Below are 17,675 nucleotides of genomic sequence, written 5' to 3'. Positions count from 1 at the left end.
GGAGGTGGGCACTGGTATCATCCCGATTCTAATCAATCAATTACACACTTATTTAACCCCTGCTTGGTGCCAGTCACTGTGCTAAGCTCTGAGAATATGAAAAGAGGCAAAAGACAGTCCCTGCCCCTCAAGGAGATTACTACCTAGTGGGGGACATAATGAATAAACAGAATAAACAGGCAATAATTAACAGAGGGAAGGCAGCAGAAGTAAGAGAAATTGGGGGAAGGGTCTTCTCTTTCTTTCTTTCTTTCTTTCTTTCTTTCTTTCTTTCTTTCTTTCTTTCTTTCTTTCTTTCTTCCTTCCTTCCTTCCTTCCTTCCTTCCTTCCTTCCTTCCTTCCTTCCTTCCTTCCTTCCTTCCTTCCTTCCTTCCATCCTGTTTCCCAGGTCCTAAGGTCTACAAAACCATAATCATATTCATGCTAGCTATCAATATTCAATAAATTTACCTTTAAATTTCAGTTTATGTCCATTTAAGCTTTCCGTAGCATAAACATCAGCCCCCATGTTGCTCAGAAATGCTCTGCACTGCTCACTTCTTCTCCTTACTCACACCCATTTCCTTATCATCTGGGACCTGGCAGACTAAGAGCCCTGACATGCTAGAAAGAAAACTAGAATTGAGGTGGAGAGAAGGAGACAGGCTAGGGTGGAGTAAAGGACCCTGGCATGGGCGTGACTGGAGTTGGGTTCAAATCCCAGCCCTGCTGTTTGCCATCCTGTGATGCTGGGCTACTTACTTATTGGCCTCAGACCTCTGCTTCTTTTTCTCTAAAAAAGAATATTCAATCAGATGAACTCCAAAGGTCCCTCAAACTCTATGTTTGTCATCTGTGATTCTGTAAATTGGTTTGGATTCTGGCTCCAAATGCTTCCTCCTTGTTTGGCCATGGATGAGTCATTTAATTTCTCCCAGTCTCAGTTTCTTCTGCAGTATATCCCTTAGAGGGTAATCGTGAACAACCTGCTTCATGAATAAGATTTGATCTTTTCAAACAATATGGAACCAGGAGCTCTTATGGTTATAGGAATGACAGATGGTTACAGAGGACAAGGGGTTACAGTTAGGACTTTTGACCCACGTTACCAGTTCGGAGTTAGCATGGCCTAGGGCTGTAAACACTGGAATTGGAATCAGGACATTTGGTTTTGAATGCAGACTTCCAGACTGTGAGACTGTGAGCAGGTCATTTCTCTGAACCTTGGCTTCATCTGGGAAATGGGCAGATAACTTTTACTAACTACCTCTTAGAGCTGGCATCAGGGAAGTACTTGGCAGACTTTAAACTGCTACCTAAGTGTGAATTATTGTTATTATCCTACCTCTGAATGCCTAGAACTAACACTGGTGTTTTTTGCTTCCTCCATGGGCTGATATGGCTAGACTTCCTGACAGCAACATTCAACTAATAAATTCTAGTCTGTATTTGTATGTATTTTGTCCTCTCTCTCTCTCTCTCTCTCTCTCTCTCTCTCTCTCTCTCTCTCTCTCTCTCTCTCTCTCTCTCTCTCTCTCTCTCTTCCCCCCTCTCATTTTCTTTCCCTCTTTCTTTCCCTTCCTTTCTTCCCTCCTTCTCTTTCTCTTACCATCCACCCCCTCTATCTCTGTTTCTCTCCTTATCTCCTTTCCTCTGGCTCTCTAATTTTTACTCCCATGTCTTCTTTATTCCTTCTTCTTTTCTTCCATTTCTGTCTCTTTCCTTCCCTTTCCCTTTCTCTGCTCTTTTACCTTCCCCTTCTTATTCTTTTTCTCCCTCCCCTCTCCCCCTTCCCTCCTTCCCTCTTTCTCTCCCTACCCCCCTCTTCTTGTTCTCTACTCCATATTCCTGCCTTCTCATCTAGCTACGACCACAACATTCCCTCCAAAGCTGACACCACATATTGGCTTGCTGGAAAGTTCTATATAGCTCACATTTGTCACCCAACCCTCCAAACCCAATTGAGTGCAAGCTCCATAGCCCCTCTGATCTCCACCAGCAAAGGAAAGGCCACGGGTCACTTCTCAGCCCTTCTTGGCTGCCAGGACACTGATCTAGCTTGGCTAATGAATGCCCTCCCCTTAGAAAAGTCCTCCAGAATTCTGTTACAGTCATTCCTGGCATATAATTTGGTGTCATCATCAGATGAACAAAGGAGCCTAGGATTAACAAATGGGAAAAGAAACCATCGGGCTCCCAGCACCATCTTGCCCAGCCTCATACCTAGGACTTTGATCTCAGTCTGGCCTTTCCCATGTTGAGTTTATTGAAAGATACTTGCATCACTTGTCATGTACGACCCCTACCCATTAAGAATTATAGTGGGAGAGCATGAGGCTTCCTTTACCAATGACTTCTCTTCTCTTCTCCTTGATTTGCTTTGACTACCTGACCATTAAGATCATGTTTGTTTTGTGTTTCAGCACTCGAGCGGAGTGAGTGAGATGTGCTGTCGGGGGGCATAGTATCTGAAGGGACAAGCCATTCTCTGGGAGAGGAATTCTCAATGAGCCTGCCCAAGATACTGGATCTGTGTGACGAGGACTAAGGATATAATAGGATGTCAACGGAGACAGACCTGCAAGTGGCTGTTAAATCCAGCACCAAGAGAGACTCCAGAAAGAAAGGTGGGAGAATCTGCGTCGCTTCCCTTGCTGCTTTAATGAGCTTTGCCAGTTTGGGAGATGTTGAGCTATCTAGGAACGGATAACATTGAGTGAGGCTGCTGGGTCTGTTGTCATGTCTCCAGCAATGACTTTCAGTATGGCGTCATTTGGACTGTTGGGTGTAAGGGAGGGAGGCTGCTTCAGTCCTGCGTCCATCAGAGGCTGTGGCCTGACTGAATCCCTCTCATTGAGTGGGCTATCACTTCTGATTTGTTAATGGGTTTTGCTAAAATGCTGAGTCTTCCTGTAAGAGTTTTCTTTCCCTTCTGTCTATTTGCTGCTTTCCTCTTTCCAAATCAGAGGTGAAGCCTGTGGCAGTAAGTTTTGGTGAGTGGGAGGAAAGAAATTGAGCCTAAGAAAAGTGTAGCTCTTATGGGAGAATGGGGCTATGGATGGGAGTAGATTTGTTAATTTGTCACACATGAACACACACACACGCACACGTATAACTACCTATGTATGAGAGGCATCAATACAGGAAGATAGGAGTTCAAGTCTTGCCTCTGATAATATACTGACTGTGTGAACCTCAGGATCTGAGGTTCCTAGTGTCCTTGGGAGCTCTTTGAAAGGATAAGTTACAGATAAGATCCCAAGCTATGTTGGTGGCAGGAGCTTCCTTACCTGGTCATTCCTTGTATCAGTGAAATCACACATCCCATCCCATTCCTATTCCTTACCTCCTGCCTTCTGCTCCTTTATTCCCTATCCTTTACCCCCATACTTCATTCTTCTACACACTGATGGCTATACATTTGTATCATTTCAATGGATCCACAATGGCAAACAGCAGCTACTTTCTCCACTAATGCAAATGGTAATCCAAACTATATTAAAATGCTCTCTCTCATGAGGTTCATGTACCCTCGTACTATAATGTGTGCCCCATAAATACATATTGATCTGCATATATATGAGAAGCAACATGGAACGCTGGAAAGCTGGTCTTGGAAACAGGAAACCTTGGATTTAGATCCCACCTTGGATATTTATTTTCTGTGTGACCTTTCTCAAATCACTTCTCCATCAGAATCTCAGTTTCCTGAAAGAATAATTATATAATTGTATGTATATAAATATATATAAATTGGGGAGGAATAATTCCTTATTTCATTGGCAGAAGAACTCCCGGTGTGGAGACTCATTCCACCAATGAAAATCAGTAACTTTTGAAACATAGGATTTTAGAGAGATGCCTAAAACATTGGCAAGTTAACTGTCTTGCCCAGGTAACCAGTTTGTAACGCAGTGATTACAGACTCATGTGATGAACAGATTGATGGGTGCAGAGTCAGGAATATCTTTGTTAAAGACCTTCCTCGGACACACACTGATTGTGCCACCCTAGACAAGTCATTCAACTTTTACGTCCCTTAAGCAAGTCCTCAGAATTTATCTTCTAAAAGAAGTTCTAGACAGATAGGCAGAGATCCATTTGCAGGGCTGTGGAGGGAGGATTGGAATTCCCATACAGAAAGTTCTCTTTGCTCACAAAATCACAGATCTGTCATGGATTTGCAAATGGTACTCAGCCCAGGAGTAATATAAGTGTACTATCTAGGCCTCCTGTGCTTTTATGGGGAGCTCATGCTTAATCCTTTTAAGGGAATAGAAGAAGACTAAATTTATCACAGCAATGCCATGTACTGAAATACTATGGGGAAGGAATTTGCAGGCAGGTGGGCTTTTAAGTTTTTCTGGTGTCTTTAAGGGAAGGCCCTGTGAATTGGGACTTTGAGGAACTTGACTTGCTTCTCTCCACAAAATGCTCATCTGAATCAAAGCCCAACCCTGGAAAACCTTTAACCAGTTTCAATTATGGGTCAGACGCAGTATCAGTGAAATAGTATCTTGAAGCGTTGATGGGGTAGGAGAGAAGACAGTGTGCTGTCGTTCAACTAGCCCCTCGTCACAGAGTCACAGACTCATAGATGGGACTTTAAAAGGCCGTCAAGTCTAACCTTTTCATTTTACAGATGAGGATACTGAGGCACAGAGAAGTGAAGCGACTTGCCAGGGACGTCACTACTAGTGTCTGACAGGGTTTGAACTTGAGTCTTTCTGACTCAAAGTTCAGTATTTCCTTTAGTCTGCCACCTAAGCTACCTGGCAACTAAGTGCCCTGACCAAAGTCCTGGCTTGAGGCTTGGAAGATAGCTCAGATGCCATCTAGTGCAGACCTCTCCTTTTACAGATGAGGCTACCAAGGTTCAAAGGTGCTAAGTCACTTCCTTCAGTTGATACAGATAGCCAGGGTAGAGCTGGGAATAAATTTGAAAAGACTGGAAAGAGGGGAAGGCATCTGATTGTGAAGTGAACCCCTGGCATTGGCTTCCTTCTATTTCTCACCCAAGACACTCCATCTCCAGCCTCCAGGCATTTTCCCTGAGATATTCTCCCTCCCCATGTCTACCTCCTGGCTCCCTCCAAGGCCCACCCTCTGCAGGAAGGCTCTTCCTCTTTTCACTCAATGCTGGTGTGTTCCCTCTGAGAGCGATCCAAGATATCCTGCTTTTAATCTTGTCTGGAGGCAACGTTGGCTTGTTGTCTCCCTGATCAGATTGTGAGCTTCTGGAGGACAACGACTGTTCTTGTATTTTTCTTTGTGTCCACACGCCATGGTGTATAATATAAGCACTTATTAAATGTTTGTTAGGAGAGGGGAGGGGCAGAGAGAAAGGGGGGGAGGGAACAGAGAGGAGAAGGGAGATAGGAAAGAGAGAGAGAGAGGAGGGAAACAGAGAGGGAGAAAGAGAGAGGGAGGGAGAGGGAGAGAGAGGAGGGAAACAGAGAGGGAGAGAGACAGAGGGAGGGAGAGGAGAGAGAGAGGAGGGAAACAGAGAGAGGGAGAAAGAGAGAGGGAGGGAGAGGGAGAGAGAGGAGGGAAACAGAGAGGGAGGGAGAGGGAGAGAGAGGAGGGAAACAGAGAGGGAGGGAGAGGGAGAGAGGAGGGAAACAGAGAGAGGGAGAAAGAGAGGGAGGGAGAGGGAGAGAGAGGAGGGAAACAGAGAGAGGGAGAAAGAGAGAGGGAGGGAGAGGGAGAGAGAGGAGGGAGAGGAGAGAGAGAGGAGGGAAACAGAGAGAGGGAGAAAGAGAGAGGGGGAGAGAGAGAGGAGGGAAACAGAAGGGAGAAAGAGAGAGGGGGAGAGAGAGAGGGAGAGGAAAGACAGATGAGGGAAACAGAGAGAAGGGAGATGGGAGAGAGAGAGAGAAGAGGTTAGGGGAGAAGTGAAAACAGATAAAATAGACATCAAGCTGTTGGGGAGGTTAGGAATGGATTCTGTTGAGTCCATCTGACTCTTCATTAATATCAAGACTATTCAGTTCCATGAATGTTCATGAAGGACTGGTCCTGTTCTGTTACTGAGAATCTCTCTGGCTGTGAATTTGCAGTTGTCCTCTTGGAGGCTGAACTCACACGACCCCAAACTGAAACGGAACCTCCAGGGTCCTTTTCTAGATTGAAGTTTTTCCTTTTTAAACTTTGAAATAGCCGAAGGGCTTAAGTTTTGTTAACTAAAAATAGTGTCCCCAGTATGAAATTGGGGGCCCTCTATCCATACAAGAAGAGATATTTGACAAGACTCAAGAATTTCCCTTGCTTTACATGGCCTCAGAGGGCAGAATTGGCAGCGGGGGGTGGCAGTTTCGTGGAGAACAATGTAGGATCCATGTTAAGAAATAATTCCTAGTGACTAGAACAATATGAAAGTGAACCAGACTTCCTGGAGAGATGAGAGGAGGTTCCCTCCTTCCTCAGAGGGCTTCAAGCAGAGGCTGGAGATGTGGAGGGGAGATGACAATTTGGGTCAGTTACATGTTGGGCAAGATTGCCTGTGGGATCTTTTCCATGGCTGAGTTCTGAGATCTGTGAAACAGTCCTGGGGAGTGCCTTCCCTTCTCCCAGCCCTCTTTTTGCCTCCCCTCCCCTCCCCTCCTCTCCCCTCCCCTCCCCTTTTCTCCCTTCCCCTCCTCTCCTCTCCCCTCCTCTCCTCTCCCCTCCTTTCCTCTCCTCTCCCTCCTCTCCAAACCTGTTGAAAACAAGCAGGGATGCTTCAAATCAAAGTTAACCATAAGCATATTTCACAGGAGAATGAGTTTTCTGACATGCTGCGTATAGACTTTAACTAGCATCTTCGCTGTTCAAATAAGAGATGGATGAAGTCAGGAATAAAGTCATTTCCTTCATTTATTTTTTATTGGATTGTGTCACAACATGTGCATCTCCCCCAGATGGGACTGATTCTAGAAGTGGGATTTGATGGATGATTGGAAACAAGTGTGTACTTTGCAGGTTCATTACCTGTCATGAGGAAATCTGTGTCAGTGACTCCTGGGCAGCAGCAAGAGGAGGTTGAAACAGGGATCACTGGCCTGGGCCCTAGAAGGCCTGGGCTGTAGCTGTGGATCCTTGGGCAAGCCACTAGATGTTATGAGCCTCAATTTTCTTATCTGCAAAATTGGAAGAACAATCTCTAATCTGAACTTCACAATGACTGGCTATGACATTTCAATTTAAGCCATGTTTATTAAGCATCTATCCTGTGCCAGGCATTGACCAAGACCCTAGGGATTCAAAAAGAAAGCAGTCCCTGTCCTCAAGGGGGGCTTACATTCTACTGAGGTAAAATAATATATTCATAGTAAATAAAAATAGTGGGGGAATGAGTATATGTACTATATTCATTTTTGTCGTTGAGACATTTTTCAGTCATGTCTAACTCTTCGTGACCCCATTTGGGGTTTTCTTGGCAGATACTGGAGTGGTTTGCCTTTCCCTTGTACAGCTCATTTTACTCATGAGGAAATTGAGGCCAATGGGGTGAAGAGACTTGCCCAGGGTCACACAGCTCAGGAGTGTTGGAGACCAGATTTGAGTTCAGGAAGAAGAGTCTTCCTGACTCCAGGCCCAACATTCTATCCACTGCTCAGAGGGTCATTGATCTAGAGATAAAGGGAACCTTAGAAGTCAACTACCTCATTTTACAAAGAGGTAAACTGAGTCTCAGAGAGTTTAAATATCCCCAGTTCACATGAGTAGTAAGTAGGAGAGTAGAGAAGGGAAGGGGAGGGGATAAGCGTTTATATAGTAGTTCTAAGTGCTTTACAAATATGATCTCATTTGATCCTTACAGTCCTGGGAGGTAGGTGTTGTTACTTTCCCTATTTTACAACTAAGGAAACTGAGGCAAACTGAGGTTAAGTGACTTTCCCAAGATCACACAGCTAGTAAGCAGTTACCTGCCTGCTAGAGGCAGTTTGCTAACTTAGGTTTCCCTGATTTAAAGTCCATCTCCAATAGCATTTTCTTTCTTTGTCTTAAAGGGTCCTGGAACATGACCATTCAGGTGCAGGGCACCTTGACCCTGAAGCTTGATAGGATCTTACCTGTGTTGGTCTTACTGTCTTGGTCTCTATCTCTTGCTTTCCCCCCTTGGCTCTATTGCCTCAAGCCTCCACCTGCTTTAGGAAGCTGAAGGACCCACTTGCAGGAATGTCATCTTTTTTCTGACTAATGGCCTCATTTATCCTTGGGGAAGACGTGGCTTCTCTGCCTCTTTGAAAAAGTTTATCTAACATGCCCTTGCTAAATAAATGCTCCATGCTCCATGTAGTGAATCCCACTAAGTGCTTCCTAGATGGCTTATAGAGGTAGTTATCCCAGGACAAAAATGGGGATGTGGCTGAGGGCCCAACATTCCATCCTATGAGCAGAAGCATCAGACACCCACTCTGGGCCAGGCTTTGGGGGGTAAACAAAGATGAAGTATGATATCTCTGTTTGTCCATTCGTTCAGCAAACATTTGCCAGGCGTAAAATTTGGGAGTTGTGCAAAATTCTCTCTAAGGTCGTAAGTCCAAAATTCTGTTGTAAGGTTCTAAATTCTAAGATCCCATCCAGTTCTCAAATTGTCTGTTCATTCTATGTTCTAGGCTGTTTCCTACATTGTTCTCTTTTCATCCTTCTCTCTCTCCCTCTCTGTCTCTTCCCCTCTCCCTCTTTCTTTCTCTTGTTCTCTCTCCCTCTCTCTACCTCTTTTTCTTCCCTCCCTCTCTCCCTCTCTTCCTATATCTCTCTTGTCATCTTACATCTCTTTCTTCATCTCTGTCTCTCCTTCAGCAGTTAATTATCATTTCTATCTCAATGACTCCCAAGTTTTTATATCCAGCCCCCTCACTTTCTTCAATCCCATATCTCTTCTCTTAGAATGGAAGCTCTTTGTATTTCAGGAATGTTGTATTTGTATCCCTAGTCCATGGTTCAGAAATAATGGGCGCTTCCTAAGGAATGGTGTGTTAATTGACTGATTGGACTATGTTCTGAGATCCCTTCCAGCTGGGAGGTTCCTAGGTGGTGCAAAGGATGTAAGTCTGGACTTGGTGTCAGGAGGTCAGTTGTTTGATCCTGAGCAAGTCACTTAACCCTTCCCAGCCTCAGTTTCCTCATCTGAAAAATGGGGATCATAATAATAGATACTTTTTAAGGTTGTGAGAATCACATGAGCTAACTAACATATAGAAGCATGTTGCAATCTTCCAAGTCCTCTATATTTTTCCCATTACTGTTCTATTATTATTATTATTAAAAGTCAAAATAATGAGGACATTACTAATGTAGAGGCACTTTGGATGGAATGCTGAACCTTTAGTCAGGAGATGCTGAATTTGAAACTTGCTCGTTGTATGTGACCCTAGAAAAGTCACCTAACCTTTGCCTGCTTCACCTTCTTCTTGGATAAAATGAGGATGAAAATAGTACCTGCTGCTCAGATGTGTGAGGGTAAAATGAGGCAGCCTATGGAAAGGGCTACGTAAATGCTTATTATTATTACGTCCTGCGATTCTGAATGGCAAGGGAAAATACACTTCCTCAAATCATCTGACTTTTTTTCTTCCACCTCTAAGTAGTACTTTTGTTCCCCAATGACATATAAAGATAGTTTTCTGCTTTTACTTTTTATAAGATTTTGAATTCCAAATTGTTTCTCCTTCCCTCCCTCCCCTTCCCAAGATGACAGGCAGTCCGATAGATCCTTCTGTCCTTCCCGAGGCCACATTGCTGCCATCTCCATCCATTTCCTCAGTTTGTCCCCTATGACCGGCAGGAATTCCCTCTTCATTTCTACCTCTGAGAATCCCTAGACTGCTTCAATGCTTAACTCAGGTTCCATTTCTCCCATAAGGACTTTCCTGACCTCCCCAATGCTTGTACCATCCCTCTTGCCTCCACTCACTTTGTAACTAGAGCAGTGGTTGGCACAGTGAGGAGATATGGCACTTGGGAGTCCAGAAGATATGAGTTCAAATCCAGCCAGAGGCACTTACTTGCTGTGTTACCTCAGGTAAATCGTATAACTTTTCTCAGCCTCAGTTGCCTGGTCTATAAAATGGGGCTAATAACAACACATATCACAGAGCTTTTGAAAGGATCAAGTGAGCTCACAGGCAAAGCTTAAAACCCTCTGTAACTGTATTCATTATCATATTTATGATGTTTTATTTACCCAGGTTCATTTTGATGGAATTCAGGCCCCTTCAGGGTGGGGGCCTCTTTAATTTTTAAAAGCCTTTGTACTTCCAGGGCAGGGCATAGGGCATCCCAGTTAGAATATCCTTAGGACACATGAAGGGATTGAGGCAAACATGTCTTGCCTGAGGTCATAAGTTGTAGGGGTGCTAGGGATCTGTGTTTGAGTTCTAGCCTTTGTTAATCAGCTTGGTCACTTTGAGAAAACCAACTACCTCCTATTGGCTTTGGGTTTTCATCAATAAAATGCCCAAGTTAGCCTGACTCATCCCTTAGAATCTGTTCTATTCTAAAATTCTGCAACTCTATGAACTGCAAAGGAGAAATATTTAATTGGGGAAAAGAAAGCTTAAGGGAGTTTTAATTCAATTCAGCAAACATCTCTGATGTTTAGGTTCTCCCTTTGAATCTTTAAACAACTGTCATCTCAACAAAATGGTTAGACTTATTCTACTCAGCATCAGAGAAGAGAGCTAGAACTTACGGGCTGTTGGTTTTTGTTGTAGTTTGTCCTTCCTTCTCAGAGGACCATGACATCAGGGACGTGATGCCTTGACATGCAAATGAAGTGGATTTAAGTGAGTCAGGACTGTGCAGTATCACCAGCCTCACTTTCTCCTCCCGAGCCATCTAGGTCTAGTGGCCAGACATAGATCAGGATGACTTTAAGATGGCCCTGAATGCAGTGGGGGACCATGGGTAGAAAAATTTAAAAGATGGCCAATCTTGAGTTAATATAAGAAAGAGCTGCTCAAGATTTCAGTGTAATTCAATTCATCAGGCACTTATGAATGAATGAGAAAGAACTGAATTAGCACATATGATGTACCATGAACTGTACTAGGTATTGGAATGCAAAAATGAAAATGGAAATAGTCCCTGTCCTCAGGTGCTTACATTATACTGGAAGGGATATCTACAATTGATTAATAAGCACTTATTATGTGCTTGCTATATGCTAGGCCCTGTGGCCAGCATTGAAGATGTAGCATAAAGCAAAAATAAGGTCCCTTCCCTCAAGGAGAATACATTCTAATGGGAGAGACACCAGGAAAACCCTCGGATATCCGAGATATGTACAGGGCAAATGAAAGGTTAAATATCAAGGTAAGAGCAAGAGTTATCCAGTTGGAAATGACTATTTTTTAGGGTAGCATCAGCCACTCCTGGAAGCGTTTGGGCAGAATGGAGCAGAGCTAACTTGTTTAGCGATATTGTTGGGGAGATCCATCCGTTGGATGCAGTTTGGCCAGGCTGACTCCTGAGGTCCCTCAGAATTCTGGGCCAGGCTTACTCAGTTTCAGGAAGAGAGGAGTTAGGTTCACAGACCCAACTATACATCTCCAACTAAAGAGATCTGGGGTTACTTTCTTCAGGAGTCACATTTATTAGGGAAAACAGGCAGGTCAGCCCTGTTTGGGGCAGATTTATACCCAGGCCCTGTCACAGCTGGGGGAGAAAACTCACCCAGCTAATGGGCCTCTTCTGTCTCTAACTGTGATTTGCAAGCTGGAAAACTTCAAAATCAAGGATTTTAATTACGTTAATACATAAATTTTCCTTTGGTTGATAGGGGAGGCTCTTCTTGGGGAGACAAAGCAGTTATCTATGGTAAAATTGACCATCAGATTTTATTATGCAGGCCTAATAGAGACCTCATCCCTTTCTGTGAGTATATGATCTTTAATTTTTTAAGGAATACCTCACTCAGCAGGGTCATTTTCAGTAAGAATTTTCATTTCTAGTGTAAATGGTGACATAAATGTTGGGAGGGAAATGATACACATGTTTTTTTTTTTTTTTTTTGAAAGTTGCATGTATAAGCCCTGCCTGGGGACTCTGAGATGTTCAGAGTAGCAATTATAAGAAGGATTTTGCCTTCTCCTTTGTAACTGCTGTTCAGTAAGCTACTTATCCTTTCCAGATGTGTGCCTGGGAACATCTGGGGATGTAATTTACCATCTTATAGGGCATGTTTTGACACTTTGATGCATGTATCTGAGATCTCATTGCCATGGGGATTCCTTTCATTCATTTGGCTCCAATATGGCAAACATTTATTAAGTGCCTGCTGAGTACCAGGAACTCTGCTATGCCTTGAGAATATTGAAATGGAAATCATTTCCTGCCTTCAGGGAGCTTGTATTCTCCTGGGGGAAGGAAAAGAAGGTGAATGCAACCCATACACAAATAAATAAAGTGTTAGGAGAATTAAAATAGGGATAGACTGCCGTTCTACCATCTTATTACTATCAGTGTGTAATTCTTGGTTTTTTCTTTCATGAATCTTCCATGGAGTACCTCCTCAAAGCCTTTGTAGAACCCGGGGCATGAGAGTGGAAGTTGAAAATGAGTCCAGTGGCTATTAGACCAACCCATACTTTATTTTTCTTTTTCATTTAAGTTTTCAATATTCATTTCCACAAATTTTGAGTTCCAAATTTTCTCCCCATTTCTCCCCTCCCCTCACCCCAAAACACCAAGCATTCTAATTACCCCTATCACCAATCTGCCCTCCCTTCTAACATCCCTCCCTTCCCTTATCCCCATCTTCTCTTTTGTCCTATAGGGCAAGATAAATTTCTATACCCCATTACCTGTATTTCTTATTTCCTAGTTGTATACAAGAACAATACTCAACAGTTGTTCCTAAAACTCTGAGTTCCAATTTCTCTTCCTCTCTCCCTCCCCACCCATCCCCATTGGGAAGGCAAGCAATTCAATATAGGCCATATCTGTGTAGCTTTGCAGATGACTTCCATAATAGTCATGTTGTGTAAGACTAACTATATTTCCCTCCATCCTATCCTGCCCCCCATTGCTTCTATTCTCTCTTTTGACCTTGTCCCTCTCCAAAAGTGTTGACTTCTAATTGCTCCCTCTTCCCATTGCCTTCCCTACCATCATCTCCCCCACCCTGCTTATCCCCTTCTCCCCCACTTTTCCTGTATTGTAAGATAGGTTTTCATACCAAAATGAGTGTGCATTTTATTCCTTCCTTTAGTTGAATGTGATGAGAGTAAACTTCATGTTTTCTTTCTCACCTCCCCCCCTTTTCCCTCTACTGAAAAGTCTTTTACTTGCCTCTTTTATGAGAGAGAATTTGCCTCATTCCATTTCTCCCTTTCTCCTCCCAATATATTCCTTTCTCACACCTTAATTTCAGTTTTTTAGATATGATCCCTTCCTATTCAACTCACCCTGTGCTCTGTCTCTCTGTCTCCCTGTCTTTCTCTGTCTCTCTGTCTCTCTCTCTCTCTCTGTGTTATGTGTGTGCGTGTGCGTGTGTGTGTGTGTGTGTGTGTGTGTGTGTGTGTAATCCTACCAACTACCCAGATACTGAAAAAAGTTTCAATTGTTACAAATATTGTCTTTCCATGTAGGAATGTAAACAGTTCAACTTTAGTAAGTCCCTTATGATTTCTCTTTCCTGTTTACCTTTTCATGCTTCTCTTGATTCTTGTGTTTGAAAGTCAAATTTTCTTTTCATCTCTGTAGACCAACCCATACTTGAAAGAAATCCTTGTTGACTCATAATAGAATGGAACAGGCCTCTACTTGAAACCCTCCAAGGATAGGGCACTGTATTTGGAGTCAGGTAGACCTGGATTCAAATCTCACCTCAAATGCTTAGTGATTTTGCAATCCTGAAAAAGTCACTTCATTTCTCTCTGTGCCTCCATTCCCTTATCTGTTAAATGAATGAGTTCAGCTTGGTAGTTTATAAAGTCCCTTCTAGTTCTAAGTCTATGACTCAATGACCTCTCAAAGCAGTTCATTCCACTTTAGGATAGATCTATTTGTGTGGAAGGGCAGCTAGGTAGCTTAGTGGATAGAGTTTTGGGCCTGGAATCAAGAAGATATGAATTCAAATCCAGCCTCAGACACTTACACTAGCTGTGGAAACCTGAGCAAATCACTTCACCTTGTTTGCCTCAGTTTCCTCTTCTGTAAAATGAGCCGGAGAAGGAAATGGCAAACTACTTCAATATCTTTGCCAAGAAAACCCCAAACCAAGTCACAGAGAATCAGGCATGACTCAAATGACTGAACATCAACAAAAATTGTTAGGTTTTGTTTTGTTTTCCTTGAAGTCAAGGTTAAATTTGCTTCTTTTCAGCTTTCACTGTCATTCATAGATTTGCCCTCTGGGGCCAAGTGGCACAAAACAAATGCCTCTTACATATAACTTCCTTTGATATTTAAAGCAGAATAAAAACTACAGGATCCAAACACAGTCTGACCCTTGTGGTCACCCAGCACCTGCTAGAAAACCTCCAGCATAGAGAAGAGGACATTGCATTGGGAATCTGGAAGACCTTCATTTCATATCCCACCTCAAGCTCTTATTCGTTGACTTCACTGATCTCAGACTTTACTCCTCTAAGCCTCAGCTTCCTCATCTAGAAGCAACAGCATATAAGATTCTTTAGGACAGGGAATGTTTCACTTTGGGCCATGTAGCACCATTGTCTGACACGCAGTAGACTCTTGTTGACTGAAGATATGCAAGCCAAATAATCCAGAGTTTTAGAAGGAAGACTGATTTGTTCACTCATTCGTCAATTTTTTTTCCTTTCTTCCATTCATTTGACAAATGGTGTTTGAGCTCCCACTTCTTTGTTGGGAGTCCAGTGCTCTGCAGAGATGGTCACCCATGACCCTTGCCCTTCCACAACTCACAGTCTAGTATGAGGATAGGAATAAATGCAAGTTATTTGCAGCACTCAATGTTATATGATGTGATGTGAAGGTCCATAGAAGGTGTTCTGTGGCTATTTGACCAGTCCCAGAAAAATGATTGTGGAAGCCAGGAAGGTGGCTGGGCTCAAGGCAGAAAGGGAGGAGACAGAAGAGAAGGAAATGAATGGCAGAGCATTGGGAGCCTTGACACATAGAAAGAAGAGGAACCCAGAAGGAGATGAAGCATTGTGTGGCTAGTGGGATGACAGCAGATATGTTCTACTTCAAGTTGCCTGACAGATTAGTAGGAGGAATATTGGGTCCCTGAGTTCTAGCCCCGACTCTGCATTTAACTATGATCTTGGTTTGAAAAGCATTTAATCAATCCTTTGACCTTAACCTCGGGAAGACCTGCGTTAACTCCTGCTTAGATTTCCTTTTGCCAATTATGATGAATTCCTTTGGTGGGTGGGTTGTACCAAAGGGCTGTGCAGGCCCCTCTGATTCTGTGTCATTCTCGTGCTGGCTGGGGACTGTGGGCATCATCACTTACCCTCCCTAAGTTTCTGAGTCTAGAATACAGAGTTGGAAGCCCTTACTTTGTCTAGCTGTGGTAAGACTCAGAAGAAATGTTTGTAAAATGCTTTCTAAACCTTAAAGTTTCATTTATATGGTATTTATTATAATTATTTGTATTCTTTATAATAATAGCCCCCCAGATCTGAGAGAGAAAAGAAAGCTACTCTCTCATCTGGCCAAGGATTTCTTAATTGCCAAGTCTAATGGCCTTGTCTTAGCACTCAGCCTTCTTGACCTCTCTCTAGCATTTGCCACTGCTGACCATCTTCTCCTGGACACACTCTTCCTTCTGTGTTTTCATGACTTTGCTAGCCCCTGCTTCTCCTCCTGCCTATCTGACCACTCTTTCTCAGTCTCCTTTGCTGATCCATCATCCTATGACCTTTGTGTGGTTGTACTTAGGAGTCTATCTTGGACCCTTTTCTACTTTCTCTTTATGCCAGGGCTTGGCAGCAATCATGCCCACCACCTGTTTTTGTTTGTCCCTAAGCTAAGAATGAATTTTACCTTTTTAAATACAGGTAATACAAACACAGGGGGACAGACTCTATTTGTCCCTTAAACTGTAGGTTGCCAGCTCCTGCTGTGTACCATGTTGCTTGTCTATCTCATTAACTCCCATAGATACAGTAACCATCTCCCACAAATGTTGTTTGGATCTATTTATCCAACCCTAGTCTCTTTTGTGAGCTTCAGCCCCAAAGTGATGACTGCCTTACCAGATGTTGTAGTCTAAATGTCTTGTGAGCACCTCAAATCCAGCATTTTCAAAAGAGAGCTCATTCACCCAGGTTCATGACCTCAATGCCACCTCTGCCTCTATTCTTTCACCCAACATATCCCATCCATTTCCAGTCTTGTCACTTCTATCTCCACAGTGTTTCTTCTATGTGTTTCCCACTCGCCATTCATGTAGCCACCATGCTAGTTCAGGCCCTCATCACCCCTCACTTGGATTATTATAATAACCTTAGTCTGTCTTCCTCAAGTCTTTATGTCCATCCTACAACCCCCTGCCAAAGTACTTATCCTAAAGTATTCATCTGATTGTATTATCCTCCTAGTGAATGAATCCTAGTGACACCCTCTTATCTCTAAGCTCAAACACAGAGTCATTCTAGGTTTGGCATTTAAAACCTTTAATCTGGTTCTACCTTTCTAGTCTTCTCTAGAATGTTTTTTTTCCTCTTTGGATTCTACATTCTAATCCTGTTGTCCTGTTCACTTTTACACACACACACACACACACACACACACACACACACACACACACACGCACACACATCTCCACACACCTCCAATCAGTTATTGATGTGGTTCAACTTCATTAAAAAATACATGTAACATCATTTGACTTCCTTCATCTTGTGGGATATAACTTGGGTTTGTCAACTTCTCCCAGTTGGTGGCAGGGGATGTGGTGAGTGTTCCCTGCGGCAGAGCTTGGACTCCAGTTCATAAACTTACTTTTACAATTGGAGAGAGTCACACCAAATGATGAATAGCAGTCCCACATCTTATCATGTAATTCAGGATGATGTACGGGGCTGTTGGATACTGCGTTTGACGAATGTTCCCGGGAAAGGGAATTATCTCCAGCAATGAAAAATGTTCTTATTATAGGATCCTAAAAAAGATCAGGACCCCTATCATTGGGAAAATGATCAGTGCTGCATCTCCTTATTAATAGTGATGTGGCGGTGTGTGCTAACGGCCTTGGGAGCTGGGTGGGAGTAGTGATGGATAGATGGGTGTGCAGGAAGCAGGATGAAATTATGAGCAGCAGCTTGATTGTGGATAGCGCCAGCAAAGTTTACAACTTGCTAATAAAATGAGAGTCCATGTTATAGCTCCATCAGCCAGCACCCAACAGCCTTTGATAAGGCTGAATTGTAGCTATGTCTATTAGGCTGTGACGACAGGTTATGGGGAGAGAAACTGGATTAAATGTACCTTAATGGGCCAGGTCATTTCCATGGCCAGGCTGTGAACAGAGAATCTCAGGACTGAAAATGTTAGAGGGAGACCTGTTGCTCCTGGTGATCGATGTTACCCTAGTTTCATCCTGGTTAGCAATCTTTATTGGGCACCTCTATCCTTTTCCCTTTGGCAGAAATCAGAATTTCTAAATTGGAAAGGACTTTAGAATTCACCTGGTCCACCCCCAACATCAACAAAAGTATTCCCTCTCATCCCTAACATTCACTCTGTACTCACTGATCCTTAGTGATGGGGGACTC

The 17,675-nt window shown here is 43.2% G+C and overlaps 1 protein-coding gene across 17 annotated transcripts in view; it reads left to right on the top strand.

Moving 5' to 3' along the window:
* Positions 1-17,675, top strand: part of DAB1 (DAB adaptor protein 1) — a 1,307,076-nt gene that overhangs the window by 1,012,878 nt on the left and 276,523 nt on the right. For all 17 annotated transcript variants that reach the window (XM_072649618.1, XM_072649617.1, XM_072649615.1 and 14 more), the window contains one exon: positions 2,403-2,606. In XM_072649618.1, coding sequence (XP_072505719.1) covers positions 2,540-2,606 — 67 coding nt within the window. In that variant the 5' untranslated portion in view covers positions 2,403-2,539. The remainder of the gene's footprint in view (positions 1-2,402; positions 2,607-17,675) is intronic.

This window comes from Notamacropus eugenii, chromosome 2 (genome assembly GCF_028372415.1).
Source record: "Notamacropus eugenii isolate mMacEug1 chromosome 2, mMacEug1.pri_v2, whole genome shotgun sequence".
In the NCBI taxonomy this organism is placed as follows: Eukaryota; Metazoa; Chordata; class Mammalia; order Diprotodontia; family Macropodidae; genus Notamacropus; species Notamacropus eugenii.
Note: the sequence above shows the minus strand (reverse complement) of the source record. Positions and strands in the feature narration are given on the sequence as shown.